Source organism: Henckelia pumila, chromosome 3, assembly GCF_033568475.1.
Source record: "Henckelia pumila isolate YLH828 chromosome 3, ASM3356847v2, whole genome shotgun sequence".
NCBI lineage: Eukaryota > Viridiplantae > Streptophyta > Magnoliopsida > Lamiales > Gesneriaceae > Henckelia > Henckelia pumila.
The window spans coordinates 149,904,972-149,921,795 of NC_133122.1; the positions used below are offsets into that span (position 1 = coordinate 149,904,972).

A 16,824-nucleotide genomic window follows, 5' to 3' on the forward strand; every position below is an offset into this window, starting at 1 on the left:
TAATTCGATTTTTAGAACATTTATTTATAAATATATATATATATATATATATATATCGTATTTTTATATTTTTTATTGTATTGAATAATGAATAACTTAATCTTATAAATGATATTTTAAGATTGAAATAATAATTATTAATAGTTGTTTTTATAGATTTTTTATTGTATTGAATAATGAATACCTTAAATCTATAAATGATATTTTAAGATTTAAATAATTTTATTCTATTATCATATGTTTAGTATTAAATATAATTATAAATTTCCGTATGTCGTTAGTTGAATATAATTAAAGATATTTTAACTTAAGATAAATTTTTTTTACTCCTAAATATTATTATATAAATTTGGAAGTAACACGACCGATTTATTCAAATTTTAATTTTTATTTCATATTGAATAAATTTAAAAATTATATAATTTTTAGCGAGCCCAATCTAGATTAGACACGTTAGATTACGAATACTACAAAGCGGGTCTCGTAATTTAGCCAAACCTATTTTGTTACCTAAAATAGTTTGAACCCGAACTCGAATCCGACATAATTCTATACTCGATAATAAATTTTTGTATTTTAAGTTTACATATATTTTAATTAATTTAAAAACTATAAATTCATTTTAAAATATTATGTAAATATATATTTTTAAAAAATCAGATAATACCCAACATGAACTCAAACTTATGGTTCTTACTTCTTACAAATAACAAAGGACCCGAAAATGAAAAACCCGATTCTAGAAATAGGGGCGGCCCTGCACCAGGGCGGGCAGGGCGCATGCGTGGGGCCCCAAATTTTTTTTTAAAAATTATTATAAATGTATATTATAAATATTATGTATTAATGTACTTCAATTAATTTTTATTATATTATAGTAGCTATTTAAAAAATCGAAGAATATTTATAATCGTCAACAACAAAGCTATCATCCAAATTAATATGTTCAATTGTCGCTTCGTTCATCACCTCTCAATTTGATGTTGTTTGTTGGTTACCATCACTTTTCACGTTCTTGGCATTGATTTTTATAGCTTGATGTTCGACCAATTTTCTCTTGACCTCTGTGTGCGTTAAAATTTGACTTATGAATCGTTCAATTTATTTTTAATTTAATGTTATATTTTAATATTTATAGTTAATTTCATGTCGTGGTTGAAAATTATGGATTGAAGGTACAAATTTCGAAACTTAATTTTATAAATTGGGACTTTTATTTAATTTATCTTTAATGACTAAATTAACTGCTTTTAAAATAAATTAGCACTTAAATTGTGAGTTTTGATAGTTCAATGTGATTTTTTTTTTGGGATCATAATTATATTCACAAAATATGATGATAATTTCGTATAGCTCGATTATATTTGATTTTTTTAAATGAAATTTGATATTTACACTTTATTTTGTGTTACCTACACTCAAATTCATGTGTAGAATGAAGGGCAAATTTATTTACAAATGGAGTACAAATAACAAAAAATGAAGTGTAAATATCAACTTTTTTTAAAAAATTAATGTAAGAAACTCTTCCTCTAATCTTCGTCCCGGGCCTCATTTTTCTTTGGACCGCCCCTGTTTAGAAATAGAGTAGTCAAAATGGATTAGATTGATCATGCCAACTTATCTTGATTATGAATGGAAAATTGATGGGTTGAATTATGGTAATAGTGGCTTGTTTGGAGGCGGGGCTCTTAAATAAAATGTAGGTTATAGTTGTACGGCACATGGATGCCCGTCCCGTCAAATTTGAAAAAAAAAATTTACAATTTTTTATTAATTTTTTTAAAATTGTTGTGTCAATACACTTATTTTTAATGTATTTTTTTAAAAAAATAAAACTAATATTTGATATGATTAAATACTTGAGTATGTGATTTTTTTTTAAATACAAAATATAGTAGCTGATACTAAAATTTTTAAACGATTTGCTTGATTGATTGTAATATTTATTATTTATTATGATGTGATTTAAAAAAATTATCATGTTGTTGAAAATATATTGTTATGATTATATAATGTTGAATATAGTGTTGAAATTTGAGTTGTAAAATTTGAAAAATTAGTGTGTGATGATGTAGATGATGATGTTTTAATTTTTGGACTAATCTTCAAATGAGATCTATAAATAGGTCTCTCCATTTGTATAGAAAAATACAATTGAATTAAGAGAGAAGATTTTATTAAGTGTAGAGTTTTATATATTTTGAGTTTTGGAGTTTTTACTTTTTACTGTAAATTTTTACTTTTTCACAACACGTTATCAGCACGATCGCTCGAAGATTCTCTATAATTTCCGACGCTTCAAAACACAAGGAGAAGACAAAAATATTCAACAAGCAAGAATATTTATTTTACCGTTTATATATTTTTACTATGCATATATATTAATATATAATTTCATGTTATTATATAAAAAGATGTCTATGACACCAACATTATAATAACATGATATGATATATATTTATTATGTATATATACTAACTATATTAATATATAATTTCATGTTATTATATAAAAGGATGTCTATGACACCGACCTTATAATAACGTAATATGATATATATTTATTATGTATATATACTAACTATATTAATATATAATTTTATGTTATTATATAAAAGGATGTCTATGACACCGACCTTATAATAACATGATATGATATATATTTATTATGTATATATACTAACTATATTAATATATAATTTCATGTTATTATAGAAAAGGATATCCATGAAACTGACCTTATAATAATGTGATAATACATAATTATTTAATTATGATTATCATTATATGCATCAAATGATTATCACAAATTTTTATTCAACACGTAATCAATTTTTTTTATTATTCCCAACGGTCATAAACAATAACAAAACGGCTAGTTTTTGGCCATAAATATGATCACTCAAAAATATTTTTAATCACACCAAATTCACTCTTTCTCCCAAAAATAATTTCTCCTCGATTTTTCGAAGAAGAAGATGATGACATTTTTAAGGCTATTTTTTTATAACTATTATGGTTATCATACTCTCGAGTCTTGTATTTATCGGTAAATATCCGACTCGCACTTTTTATTTATTTTTAAACATGTTTGTACTCGTTGTTTTTCCATTATTTTGTATTGTCATATTAATGGAAATTAACTAATAAAATGCATTGTTATTTTTCTAGTACCACCATGTCAAATTTGACAAATTTTGAATTCGTTGCTCTCAATATCACTAAAAAAGAACAACAAATTGCTAATGAGAAATCATCAATCCCGACCCACTATATCCACGAAATTTCCAGAAGCAAATGTCGTAAGTAAAAATGAAAACCAAAATCAAAGGCATAAACTAGATTTTGGTCGAGGTCGAGGACGTGGGCATGAACGTGGACGTAAAAATGATCGCGGTCATGGTCGAGGCCGTGGATATGAAAACAATCGAGATAATTATTTCAATAAGTCATCTCAAAAGAACGTCACAAACCACCCACAAAAAGATCTGAGAGTGTTTGTTATAGATGTGGAACTCCAGGACATTGGTCACATATTTGTCGAGCCCCTGAGTACCTATGTAAGTTCTATAAAGAATCAATAAATGGAAAAGGATAAGAGACCAATTTTGTTGAAAATAGTAACCATTTAAGTGGTTCAACTCATTTCGATGTTACTGATTTTTTGAATGATTTCGAGAACATTGATTAATATATTGGTGGGACTAGCTATATAACATGCTGTGTTTTTCATGTATTCTTCTGTTATAAAACATGTTATATTTTGAATATATATGATCCTTAATTTTATTTATTGCATATTTTTTTTAAGTATGGAAAATGCTATTTGAGCAAAGATAAACTCATGGAAGTTTGCATACCCGATAGTGGTACAACGCACACTATTCTTCGAGATAAAAAATATTTCTTATAATTAAAACCAACAAAAACAATGGTGAATACAATATCAGGTCCTGTAGACTTGATTGAAGGTTGTGGTAAAACACATTTTTTGTTACCTAATGATACAAAATTTCTGATAAATGATGCTTTATATTCACCACAATCAAAAAAATATTTGTTGAGTTTTAATGACATATATTTTCATGGGTATGATACTGAGACAATGACTGATGGAAATCAAAAATATATGTGTCTTACCACATATAAGTCAGAAAATAAATATGTAGTTGAGAAACTACCAATGCTCCCTATTGGATTGCATTATACACATATATGTCCAATCTAATCAAATATAGTGGTTAATAGTTCTTCAATATTAACCAATTGACATGATCGATTGGGATATCTTGGTTCAACAATGATGCGAATAATTATTGAAAATACACATGATCATCCACTGAAAGACCAGAAGATCTTTCAGAATAATAAGTTTCAATGTAAAGCATGTTCTCTTGGAAAACTTATTATAAGACCATCACCAGCTAAAATCCAAACAGAATACCCATATTTCTTGAACGTATTCAGGGTGATATTTGTGGGTCAATTCATCTATCATGTGGACCATTTCGATACTTTATGGTATTGATCGATGCCTCTAGAAGATGATCACATGTATTATTATTGTCAACTCGAAATGTGGCATTTGAAAGATTAATGACTCAAATAATAAAATTGCGGAATCAATTTTCCGATTATACAATCAAGAAAATAAGACTTGATAATGTTGGAGAATTTACTTTCCAGACTTTCAACGACTATTGTATGTCGATGGAAATCACTGTTGAACATCATGTAGCTCATGTTTATACAAAAAATGGATTAGCTGAATCATTGATTAAACATCTACAACTGATTACTAGACCAATGATTATGAGAACAAAACTCCCTATTTCTATATGGGGACATGCAATTTTACATGCCGCTGCATTGATTCGCATCAGACCAAGTGCATATCATAAATTCTTCCAATTGCAGCTTGCATTTGGTAAAGAACAAGATATTTCTCATCTGAGAATTTTTGGATGTATAGTGTATGTGCCTATTGCACCACCTCAATGATAAAAAATGGGTCCTCAAAGAAAGATCGATATTTATATCGGTTATAATAGCCCATCAATCATTCGATATCTTGAGCCTCAGACAGGCGATAAGTTTACAACACGTTTTGCTGATTGTCATTTTAATGAAGAAATCTTTCCAATGTTAGGGGAGAAAAGAAACACATCGAAAAAGAAATCACATGGTATGTACCATCATTATTACATTTGGATCCAAGAATCAAACAATGTGAAAAATATGTACATCAAATTGTGCATTTGCAAAGAATAGCAAATCAAATGCCCCTGCTCGAATAGAAATGCCAAAGAAACAAATTGAAGACACTCATGATGTCATAAAACGCTTGAAGCGTGGAAGGCCCGTCGGTTCAAAGGATAAAAATCCTCGGAAAATAAAATGCATAGAGAAACACGATGATCACAAAATAGAAAATGGTGTTCCAGAAGAAACACCTGATGATGAAAATATTCTATCAGAACCACAAACTGAAGAGAATCATGAAATCTCTATCAATCATATTAATACTGGAAAAATATGGAACCAAAAACATATAGAAGATATTGATGAGATATTTTCTTATAATGTGGCATGTGACATAATAAATGAGAATGAAGATCGTGAACAAAAATCTTTTGGTAAATGTAAAACTCGGCACGATTGGGCAAAATGGAAAGTTGTCATCCAGGTTGAATTGTATTCGCTAAATAAACGTAATGTTTTTGGGCCTATAGTCCTCACACCTGAAGGTGTAAAACCTGTTGGATACAAATGAGTTTTTATTCGTAAGCGAAATGAGAAAAATGAAATAGTAAGATATAAAGCTAGACTTGTTGCACAAGGTTTTTCTCCAAGGCCTGAAATTGATTATGAAGAAACGTATTCTCATGTTATGGATGCAATTAAGTTTTGATATTTGATTAGTTTGGGAGTATTTTAAATTTTGGAAATGTGTCTTATGGATGTTGTTACAGCTTACTTATACGGATCACTTGATAGTGATATATACATGAAAATCCCTGAAAAATTTAAGATGCCCGAAGCACAAAGTTCAAAACCCAGAGAATTTTATTCCGTGAAATTGCAAAGATCATTATATGGGTTGAAACAATCAAACCGAATGTGGTATAATTGGCTAAGTGAGCACTTGATGAAAAAAGTATATGTAAATGATCCAATATGCCCTTGTGTTTTCATAAAAAAAACAACATCCGGATGTGTAATTATTGCTGTATATGTTGATGATTTAAACATCATTGGAACGAATAAGGAAATTCAAGAAGTTATGATGTACATGAACGAAGAATTCGAAATGAAGGATCTTGGAAAAACCAAGTATTGTATGAGTTTGCAAATCGAACAAAAAGAATGTGGAATTTTTGTTCACCAGACAAATTATACAGAAAAAGGTCCTTAAACATTTTAATATGGATAAATCAAATCCATTAAGTACTCCAATGTTTATTAGATCATTAAATATAGAAAAGGATCCATTCCATCCATGTGAAGATGATGAAGTTATTCTTGGTCCAGAAGTACCATATCTAAGTGCCATTGGTGCACTTATGTATCTTGCAAATTGCACTAGACCTGATATATCTTTTGCTGTAAATTTATTGGCAAGATTCAGTTCATATCCAACAAAGAGGTACTGGAATGAAATTAAACATATATTTCGTTATTTACGAGGAATGACATATTTGAGACTTTTGTACTCAAGAGATACCAATCAAAGTATCATTGGTTATGATGATGCTGGATACTTATCAGTGTTGTTCACATTTATTCATTTTATTATATTTTTGACAGATTGACATGCCTAACCTATCACCTACAATTGGATGGGATGAGGTTTTTTTTGGGGCCCGCCGAATTGTCCCATTTGATGATGGATGGACGGAGGACCCATTTGATACTCTTATTAGAAATATTTTGCCTTAACATAGAATTTTGGGCTCGGGAGGAATTCACATATTTTTGCCCAATATCAAATCCTTCAATTCCTAATAATAGAAATTTTTGAATGATTGAGACTTTAAAATTTGGATTTTTTAGTCGGCTAAATATTATTCCTTAGCCAGATCTACTTATTATATGTTGTCACAGTTGGATATAGCAAATTATATTTAGTTTGGACACCGAAAAATTCGCTGCAACTAGATATGGTTAACACATTAAACCAATCTAGATCCGATCTAAATTCGATTCAATTAATCCAAAAACATTATAATCGTGCCGATCTAAAAATAGATTCGAAACCATTTAAAACAGATCCATCAAAATACGATAACTAGGTTAAAACCATTTTCACACCGCTATATTATATAGCATGCACGCTACATATATAAATAAATAATTCATAAATAAATTAAAAAATTACTAATGACTTATATATGCTTTCTTTAGACACATTTTAATAAAATATTTTCAAAATGGTGAAAACTGATTTTATTCGAGCGTAATCCAATTTTCGATTTTGTATCAAGTTATAGTTATAATCTGGTAAATCTGAAACCGATACAATAAGATATGACATCGGATTGGTTCAATATTTCGAATTTAAAAATGGAAAATATTTTAAAATCTATTATTATTGTAATGACGATTTCTCCATTTCTATTTTAATTTTGTATACTGAAACTTTTTAAAAAGTAGTGGGTCCCGCGTAAATTCTTGCGGACACCCTTTGCTCTAATTGTCACAGGTGAGTGAATTTAGCACGGCCCAAATAAAATCGAGTCGCCGAATATCTATCCGATGCAACAGTCTCGTTGCCTGCCTATTTGTTCCAAATTACTCAACGCCACTTTTATGCATCAAATCTAATTAATGATTTAATTATTAAAACAATCTTTTTAAGCCTTTATCGTATTATTATTTATTCAATCAAACCCAAAAAGACAAAAGTCAAATTTAAATCTATAAATTAAAAAAAAGCAAGCATTAGATTACAAAAACGATTACAACGTAATTTTTAAAATTACAAAATTATCTGACATGTACTAATAAAAATAGGATCATGTAGCAGACACAAATTAGATCACACATTAGGTTATTAAATGCATATGAAATTACAAAAATACATTTTTGAAAGTGTTTTTTTTTTAAAAAATAAAATGTAGGGATGAATTTATGATTTCAAATATAATTTGTAACCGAATTTGTAATTTTCATTGTATATTTCACGAAAAGATTTCTTCATCGAGATAATTTTATGATATGGATAAATTGTAAATAATAATATTTATGAATTTTGTAAGCAGCATCACAAATATTTGTCGCAGCATACGTACGCAAAGAACTGAAACCGCCCCGTTATATTTGTGCACATCACCTGCCAATTTCTTCATATTTTTCAAACTTTTAAGCCCACAGAAAATATTCCTTCTTCTATCCAAGCGATACATTCGCTCTCCATATAAGGTTCTCTCTCATTCGGGAAATAGACTTTCTTTAGACTGTGTTCTTTTCTTTTTCTTGGGATTTGTCGGAGTTTTTTAATCTTGAAGTGAAGAATTTAAATTTACATGCAGAACCCAACTTCTTGAAAGAGATTGAATTCGGACGCCTTATCTTTGATCAAGAAATCCATTTTCTTTATCTGGGTAGTCGAAGAAACGCTAGCTTGGAACTGAATCTAATCGTCGAATTCTGACCATGGGCGATGCATCAGTGAGTCTCGATACATGGAGGGATTTTTTCAGAAGTTCAAATTCTGATATCTTTAATGTGATCGAGCATGCAATAATGGTTGCCGCCTGCGATTACCCTTACGACTTCAAATTGAAGAGGGATCGAATCGCTGAGATGTTATTCGTGAGTCAAATGACCAAGTGTTCTGGCTGTGATAGGACTGAACCTTCTGTTATAAATTGTGGTGGTGTGGAGAACAATAATAAAAGTAGGACTGGTACGGAGGAAAGCAAGGCGAACAATAATGGATGTGGTGATGAATTTGATGAAAGTCGAAGAAGGGCGGTGAAGGCGAGTTGGAATTGTGACAACAATTGGAGTTTCGGAGATGCTGAAGCATTGACTGATGAAATTGATGAAGAATTTAAGGTTTTTGATGAGGTTTTGAGGATCAAAGAAATTTTGGGTAATAAGGATGAAGAGGTTGGTTTGTTTCTGTGTTCATTATGGTTCAATCTATGTTGTATTAAATATTGCTAAAAACTTGGTATTTTTATCTACCAGATTGAGGTCTACTTTTGTTGATGTTTTCTCGGTTGAACTGACGAATGGGATTCTTTTACTTGTTTTTGTTTTTTTTTATTTGGTTTATGTAGATGTTCTTTGTATAATTGTTGCTTACTACTTTAGCTATTGCCTGTGTTTGTTTTAGTTATGGTTTTGATTGTTGCCTTGTTTTTCTTGACCAGCCGGTGGAGTTATTGTTTGATTCATTGAGGCGGCTTCAACTTATGCATATCTCCTTAGAGACACTAAAGGTTCGACCGGAATCCTTGTTTAGGATTATATTCTTCTGCGACATTTTGTTCTTAATCTTGTTTCAAATGATCTCATCTCAGGTTACTCACATTGGAAAGTCTGTTAAGGTTCTGCAAAAGCATGCTTCCAAGGATATTCAGAATCTTGTTGCGGCATTAATGGAGTATGAACTGTCTTCTATCGCCTAATTATGATACTATCGGTTTTGTTTCTCCTTGGAGTATAGTTTGTTTTGGAGTACTAAAGAGAAAGAACCTAATCATACTGATACGTGTCAAAATACATTGCATTACTATATATCTCTTACCTTGTATGTTAGATGGCGGCAGAGCCAAAAGACTGAAAGAGAAGTGGAGAGGAGTGAAACTAGAAGTTGAAATATTTTGAGAAAGTGAAACTATACTTCGTTGTATATAGAATGCGAGAGGAGCTGTCCTCTGCCAACTCAACTTTGGTTCCCCCACTTTTGTTTGTTCCTTTTATGCCATACCACAATACCCCATTTTGAGTCTATAGTTATTACTGATATTTCGAATAGTGGCTACGTTGGTGAACTAACAATCTAGAATGTTTTTCTGGCGCATTTAAAGCTGTTAATGAACGTTTGTTCCTTTTCTGTTTGAAAATTCAGGGAATGGAGAATTATGATTGATGCATGGATGAAAGCTACAACAGCCATTACAAGAAGTTAGTCATAAAGATTTTCTGATTGTGAACTAAAATTTGTGTTTCTTAATTGTGAATAATGGATTATTTTCTTAGGTGGAGAAGCCGAAACGGAATCAGTTAAAATGACCGCTGAAGAAGAAGAAGAGGGAGGGCTTCCGTCTCCTCCGCTAGATGAAGGAGCTTTCTTTACTACTACTGCTTCAATGGAGCTGTCAAAGGTGTCATATCTCCTCATTTTGCTGTTAAAGTTCTGCAATTTGTGACTTTTCTGATTTCATGACATGGTTAACTTATTTGTTTTTTTCTATCTTTTCATGATTGGTGAAGTTCTTTGATGGCATGGATGATGATGGAAGTGAGTTTCTTTCTCCCTTTTAACGCTTCATATGTTATGTTATATTTTGGCTATTCGGTTCTTTTAATAAGAATTGCCCTTTTGAAAACGAATAAAGATTCATGCTCTTGGTTACGGTTTCAGACCTTGGAAACAGTGGGGCCTTCAACAAGAACCAAGAAAATAGCAGAGAGCTGTCCCTTGAGAAGACGGACATTCCGAAGTTGAAGCTCAAGGATCCCGGTAATTCAAGCATTCCTCCGACTAGCAGGAAGGTTGAAAAGAAAGAAAATCAGGAAGCTACATTGAAGAAACAAATGCTTGAACCAAATAGGCCTCAAAATGGTGAATGTCCACTAGCCAAACCAAAACCACACTGTACTGAATCTCGACTAGATGGGCGAAAGCCTCCGAGCAATCAATCTAGGCCCATGAAACCAAAACCAGCGCTGCAGCCGAGGGTTGAGAGTAACATCAAGATTCAGCAGAAATCAGACACAGGCACAATTCAGAAAAAACCAATGCCTCCCAAACAGGTGAGTTGTGCAAGTACAAGAGATATCAATGTGAACCTGTACGTTGGCTCAATTACTATCTCATGTCTCCAAGTTTTCTTGTATCTGCAGAAGTTGGATTTTAACAACGAGGCTTTGGTTCAGATGAAATTAGAGGTGGCAAAAAGAAAGCTACAAGAGTGTTATCAAGCAGTCGAAAATGGTTAGTTTGCCTACTTCCTATTGTTTAGCACTTGTTGTATATATTATTACATCGTGTCACGCCTCGGAGCATAAGCCATACAGGAACAAGGCCGTAAACAAGACTCTATGCAGTGAATCCTGATAACGAATGCTTTGCATTTTTCGTTGTCTTGGAAAATTATTGACCCAACTTACAATATAGGTCTATTACACTTTAAGACCTTCTTTCACAAAGCAGGATAAGGTTCTATATATATAGTGAGAAACTTGTATATATGTCATATGATATATCATTAAACTCTTTCATCTAATATTAATCATCACACATCTCAACAGCCAAGAAGCGGAGAACAATACAAGTAGTGGAGCTTCACGATCTTCCCAAAAAGAGTTTTGCGCCGAGGAATAATCAGCACATGAAGGCCGGCTTATCCAACAAGAACATGTGCCGGTAGCTACTGTCAGGGGCGGATCCAAGATTGTAAATTTGGGGGGCCATATATTAGGTAACGACGGGTGCAACGATGACGGAGCTACCAATTTCAAATGAGGATTTTCATTTTAGCTCTTAGGATTTTCATTTTCGCTCTTTCATAATTGTAATCCGTTAATTAGTTACAAAAAACATTGTATTTGAGTTTGATAAATATAAAGAGGAAAAAATTTGAGAACTAAAAACACGAACCTTGTGCAAATGTAAAAAGAAATGATGATCTCATAATCGATAAATATATATTGGAGTATGAATAAATACAGAAATAAGACACACATGTGTATAATTGTTTTTTGTATAGCAATAAAGTTTTTTTAAATTTCAAGGACCAAGGAGATCCACCACAACTAGCGAAATCAAATTTTAAATAAATAAAATTGTTTTTTTTTTTGTAAATTTACACTTTATTTTAAAATTTAATTTAAAATCCAAAAAATATTGTTATTTTTACTAATTTTTTAGATCTTTTTCAATACAAAAATAATGATTAAATATAAAATTTTAGAAATCTAGGTTTCGATTTATGGGGAATGTTACGCTTAAATTAAGTACAATAAGCATATTAAATTAATTAAGTACAAATGTACAATAGGCCTATTAAACCATTTAAAATTAATAATAAAATTAAAAATGAAGGATTTAAGCATTTTAAAATATAATAAATAAAATTGAAAATGAAGTACAATAGAACTACTAAACCATTTAAAAATAATAAATAAAAGTTTATTTAAAAATAATAATAATAATAATAATAATAAATAAATAAATAAATAAATAAAATATGTAAAATAAAGGAGCATCTCATAATCGATAAATATATATTGAAGTGTGAATAAATACATAAATAACACACACATATGTGTATATATGTTTTTTGTATAGCAATAAAGTTTTTTTAAATTTCAAGGACTAAAGAGTCCATCACTACTAGCGAAATCATATTTTAAATTAATAAAATTCTATTTTTTTAGTAAATTTACACTTTATTTTAAAATTTAATTTAAAGTCCAGAAAATATTGTTATTTTTACTAATTTCTAGATCTTTTTCAATACAAAAATAATGATTAAAAATAAAATTTTAGAAATTTAGTTTTCAATTTATGGAGAATGTTTACGCTTAAATTAAGTACAATAGGCCTATTAAACCATTTAAAATTAATAATAAAATTAAAAATTAAGGATTTAAGCATTTTAAATAATAATAAATAAAATTGAAAATAAAGTACAATAGACCTATTAAACCATTTTAAAATAATAAATAAAATTTTATTTAAAAAATAATAATAATAAATAAAATATGTAAAAGAAAGGAGCATCTCATAATCGATAAATATATATTGAAGTCTGAATAAATACATAAATAACACACACATATGTGTATATATGTTTTTTGTATAGCAATAATTTTTTTTTTTAAAATTTCAAGGACCAAAGATCCACCACTACTAGCGAAATCATATTTTAAATTAATAAATTTCTATTTTTTTTAGTAAATTTATACTTTATTTTAAAATTTAATTTAAAGTCCAGAAAATATTGTTATTTTTACTAATTTCTATATTATTTCAATACAAAAATAATGATTAAAAATAAAATTTTAGAAATTAAGATTTCGATTTATGGGGAATTTTTACGCTTAAATTAAGTACAATAGGCCTATTAAACCATTTAAAATTAATAAATAAAATTAAAAATGAAGGATTTAATCATTTTAAAAACAATTAATAAAATTAAAAATGAAGTACAAATGTACAATAGACCTACTAAACCATTTAAAAATAATAAATAAAAGTTCATTTAAATAATAATAAATAAAAGGGAGAATGAAGGTAGAAAGATTGGAACATCGCTCCTATTAGAAATCACCATTACCTTACAAACTAAGCTTGTCATCTTACATGCAAATCATGTTAACTGTTTATATATATAAATACTATAAACAAAAATTCATCTACTTTTTTCCCATAAATCTACTTTTTTCTAATCAATTATTGTTGAATACTTTAAGTGGATGTATAATTCTTATATTTAGTTATTATGAGAATTATTGGGGATAATTTTTTTCGAAAAATGTAGAGACATGAGATAAATTAAGATGTATAAAAATATCTTTTGATTATGATAATATAATATTAAGATACTAATATAAAAAAAAATAATTTAAACAGAAAAAGATAATTAAATTATCATATAAAACATATAATGAGTTGCATGTAAATTGTAATAATTCAATAATTTTTTGTTTCAAAAATTAATGTAGCGGCATGAGATAAATTAAGATGCATAAAAAAATCTTGTGATTATGATAATATAATATTAAGATATTAATAAAAAAATAAAATAAAACAGTTATTTTAGTTTGAAATTATCATATTAAAATACATAATAAGCTATATAAATTGTAATAGTGTACCGAAAGAAGAAATACACATACTTTTTACTCTATCATTATAAAAATAACTAAATGTGTAGCGATCCAACCCGGATCACCTACTACTAAGCTAGATTAAGCATGCAATTTACTTAACAAACGATAAACAGAAATTAACAGCGGAATAAATATCTCAGCAATACAAAACAAGTCGGCAGAATACAATCGACACAAAAAACCCAATTAGAATACTTTGTTACACAACCAAATCAAAACTGTAACAAATCCCTAGAACTATAAGGGAACTCTAGAAACCACTGCTCCAGATCTCAATCCTGCCTCGATCCCTCTGCGTCTTCTAGTCTGAGAACCGCCCCGTCGAATAATGTAGTACCTAAAATCTAATCTACTAAATCGCATGTATTAAATTTAATAAATATTACGATTATTATTTTTTAAGTTTAATTGATTTAAATTCTTTATTTGATTATGTGTTAATAAAATATTAATTGTTTAAAATATATTCATTTAAAATATTTTATTATGCTACTTAATTGTTTTAAAGATTATAAAAGGTTTAATATTTATTTATTTAAATAATTTTAATTTTTTAAGATTTATTTATTTAAATGATTTTAAATGTTTAATATTTGTCTATTTAAATGATTTGAATTGTCCAGTTTATTTATTTAAAATAATTTAAGTTTATCGATTAGTTATTTTAAATTATTTTAAATGTCTAGCTTATTTATTTTAAATGCTTTTAACTGTTCAAGTCATTTTAAATGTTTTTATTCCGTTTGTGTATTTATTTAAATTAGTTTTAAACGTTCGTCTAGTTTGTTTAAATTATTTTAATCGCTCTGTTTATTATTTAAATATCTTATTTATCGCTGAGACATCAAAATATTTAAAGTGTTGATTTTAAATTCCTAAGTTAGTGCTTAAATTCCTTCAGATGTTATTTGTTTAATTATTAAGTTAATTATTATTGAGATTCTTGAGTTCGGTGACCTCCGGTTCCGGCATACGGCAATGGTGGATTTCGGCAATAAATTCTTAGATTTTATTTCAAGAATTTTAAGTTGGGATAAATGAGGAAAATAGATGAAAGTTTGATTTTAAGAATATTTCGGTTGTCAAAAATCATTTTTAATGCATTCTTGAGCTTATTCTTTAACTTTTCAAAAGTTAGAATTTTGTGTTGGGTCTGGCCAAACGTTGTTGCAAATAATGGTTGTAAGTTGTAACAAATACTATAATTTTGTATAAATTAGACATTTAGGAAAATATATAATTTGATATCATGACATATTTAATAAATAATATTTAAGAAAAAATATAATAAATAACACATTGTGTTGAAAAATTATTTTATCACTACTGATTTTGAGAAAATAATAATAATAATACAAATAATGCATTCTAAACATTAAATTAAATTACAGCGTCTTTTTTTTCTTTGCATAACCATTTTTCTACTTTCACGACTTTTTCATTTGCCATCCATTATTTATTCCTAAAAAAATTAATTCTGTCATTTTTTTCGATAATAATTCTTGTGATGTTTTCTCTATCAATTATTTTTGTTTTTATATCTTTATTCTTTGATTTTTTTGTTGGATTATGCTGAAATAATTCTTTACAACTCCAACTAAATAATTTCATTGTCTCCAACCTCCATTTTTGTGTTATTATCTTCTATTATTTATAAGTCAATATCGTAAATAATCAATGTATTATTTAACGTTTTTTATTTTTAATTTCATGATAATTTGTTTGAAATCTACTATTGCAATAATTTTTATTGCTAAATTTTTGCTTGAATGTTGAATGCTTTTGATTAAAAATGTTAACATTTCGTCTTGTATTTCAACTGTCTTATCCATTTTGAGAATAAATGTATTTTTTTTAATTTAATATCTCTAAAATTTTGTAGTATATGAAATGATGTTGTTCTATAAATAAAGAAGATTTTATTAATAATTTGTAATAATATATAGGACCGAGCGCTTTCTACTTTACCAAAAGCTATAATTGGCGGTAATATTGCAACTCAAATATTTTAAACCGCACGACAACCAAGCGTCATGGTTCAATTGTTTTACCAAGCAAGAACACTTATTGCACTCAACAATCTTTCATTGCACTCCTTGTAATCAATGAGAATCGAACTCATTACATTAGCTCTGATACCAGTTGTAGGATTGATCGCTTGTCACTTTACCAAAAGCTTACAGTTTTAATGTTCATCACTTACAGTCATCGTTATTCTATAGCAATATATATTAACAATTCATTATCAATAACTCATGTTATCAATATTGATATTGATTTTTATGCAATTATTAACTCGAGTTTTTATTATTTGGTTGATTAATATTGAGCAAGTATGACATGTTTGGTATAATGCATTTTATTTATTTCTTTCTTATGTATGTATGCTCTGAAACGATATGATTTATTATGTATTTGCTAATAAGTGAGATATGTTAATCCAATTAAATAAAATATTTATTTTGTAATGTTCTAATTTATGTGTTAATTAATTATTTTACGAGTATTGATTTATGTAATAATAATAATAATAACAACAACAACAACAACAACAACAACATATATAATGCATTTTAAACATTAATTTAAATTATAAATAAATATTTTTTTCCTCCATATGTTGAATTTTTTTTTATCTCTTTCACGATTTTTTCTCATTTATCATGTATTATTTTTCCTATATGAAAAAGTCAATATTATTATCATCTTTATTAATAGCAATTTATATGGTGGGTCTGGCCAAACGCGA

General features: G+C 28.3%; 1 protein-coding gene across 1 annotated transcript; it reads left to right on the forward strand.

Annotated features, from left to right (window-relative positions):
- Nucleotides 1-8,417: 8,417 nt before the first annotated feature.
- Nucleotides 8,418-11,608, forward strand: LOC140889729 (probable mediator of RNA polymerase II transcription subunit 26b). Its single transcript, XM_073297451.1, has 9 exons — nucleotides 8,418-9,116; nucleotides 9,383-9,451; nucleotides 9,533-9,615; nucleotides 10,084-10,139; nucleotides 10,215-10,339; nucleotides 10,449-10,476; nucleotides 10,600-10,991; nucleotides 11,082-11,172; nucleotides 11,490-11,608. Exons 1-9 carry the CDS (start codon nucleotides 8,658-8,660, stop codon nucleotides 11,606-11,608), a joined length of 1,422 nt encoding a protein of 473 aa, XP_073153552.1. The 5' UTR covers nucleotides 8,418-8,657.
- Nucleotides 11,609-16,824: the final 5,216 nt, after the last annotated feature.

Bases quoted from the DNA above. Each gene is read 5' to 3' on its own strand.
- LOC140889729 (XM_073297451.1), top strand. From the start codon at position 8,658: ATGGGCGATGCATCAGTGAGTCTCGATACATGGAGGGATTTTTTCAGA. The intron at 9,616-10,083 runs GTATGAACTGTC...TTGAAAATTCAG, and splicing joins CTTGTTGCGGCATTAATGGA to GGAATGGAGAATTATGATTG. The intron at 10,992-11,081 runs GTGAGTTGTGCA...TTGTATCTGCAG, and splicing joins AACCAATGCCTCCCAAACAG to AAGTTGGATTTTAACAACGA.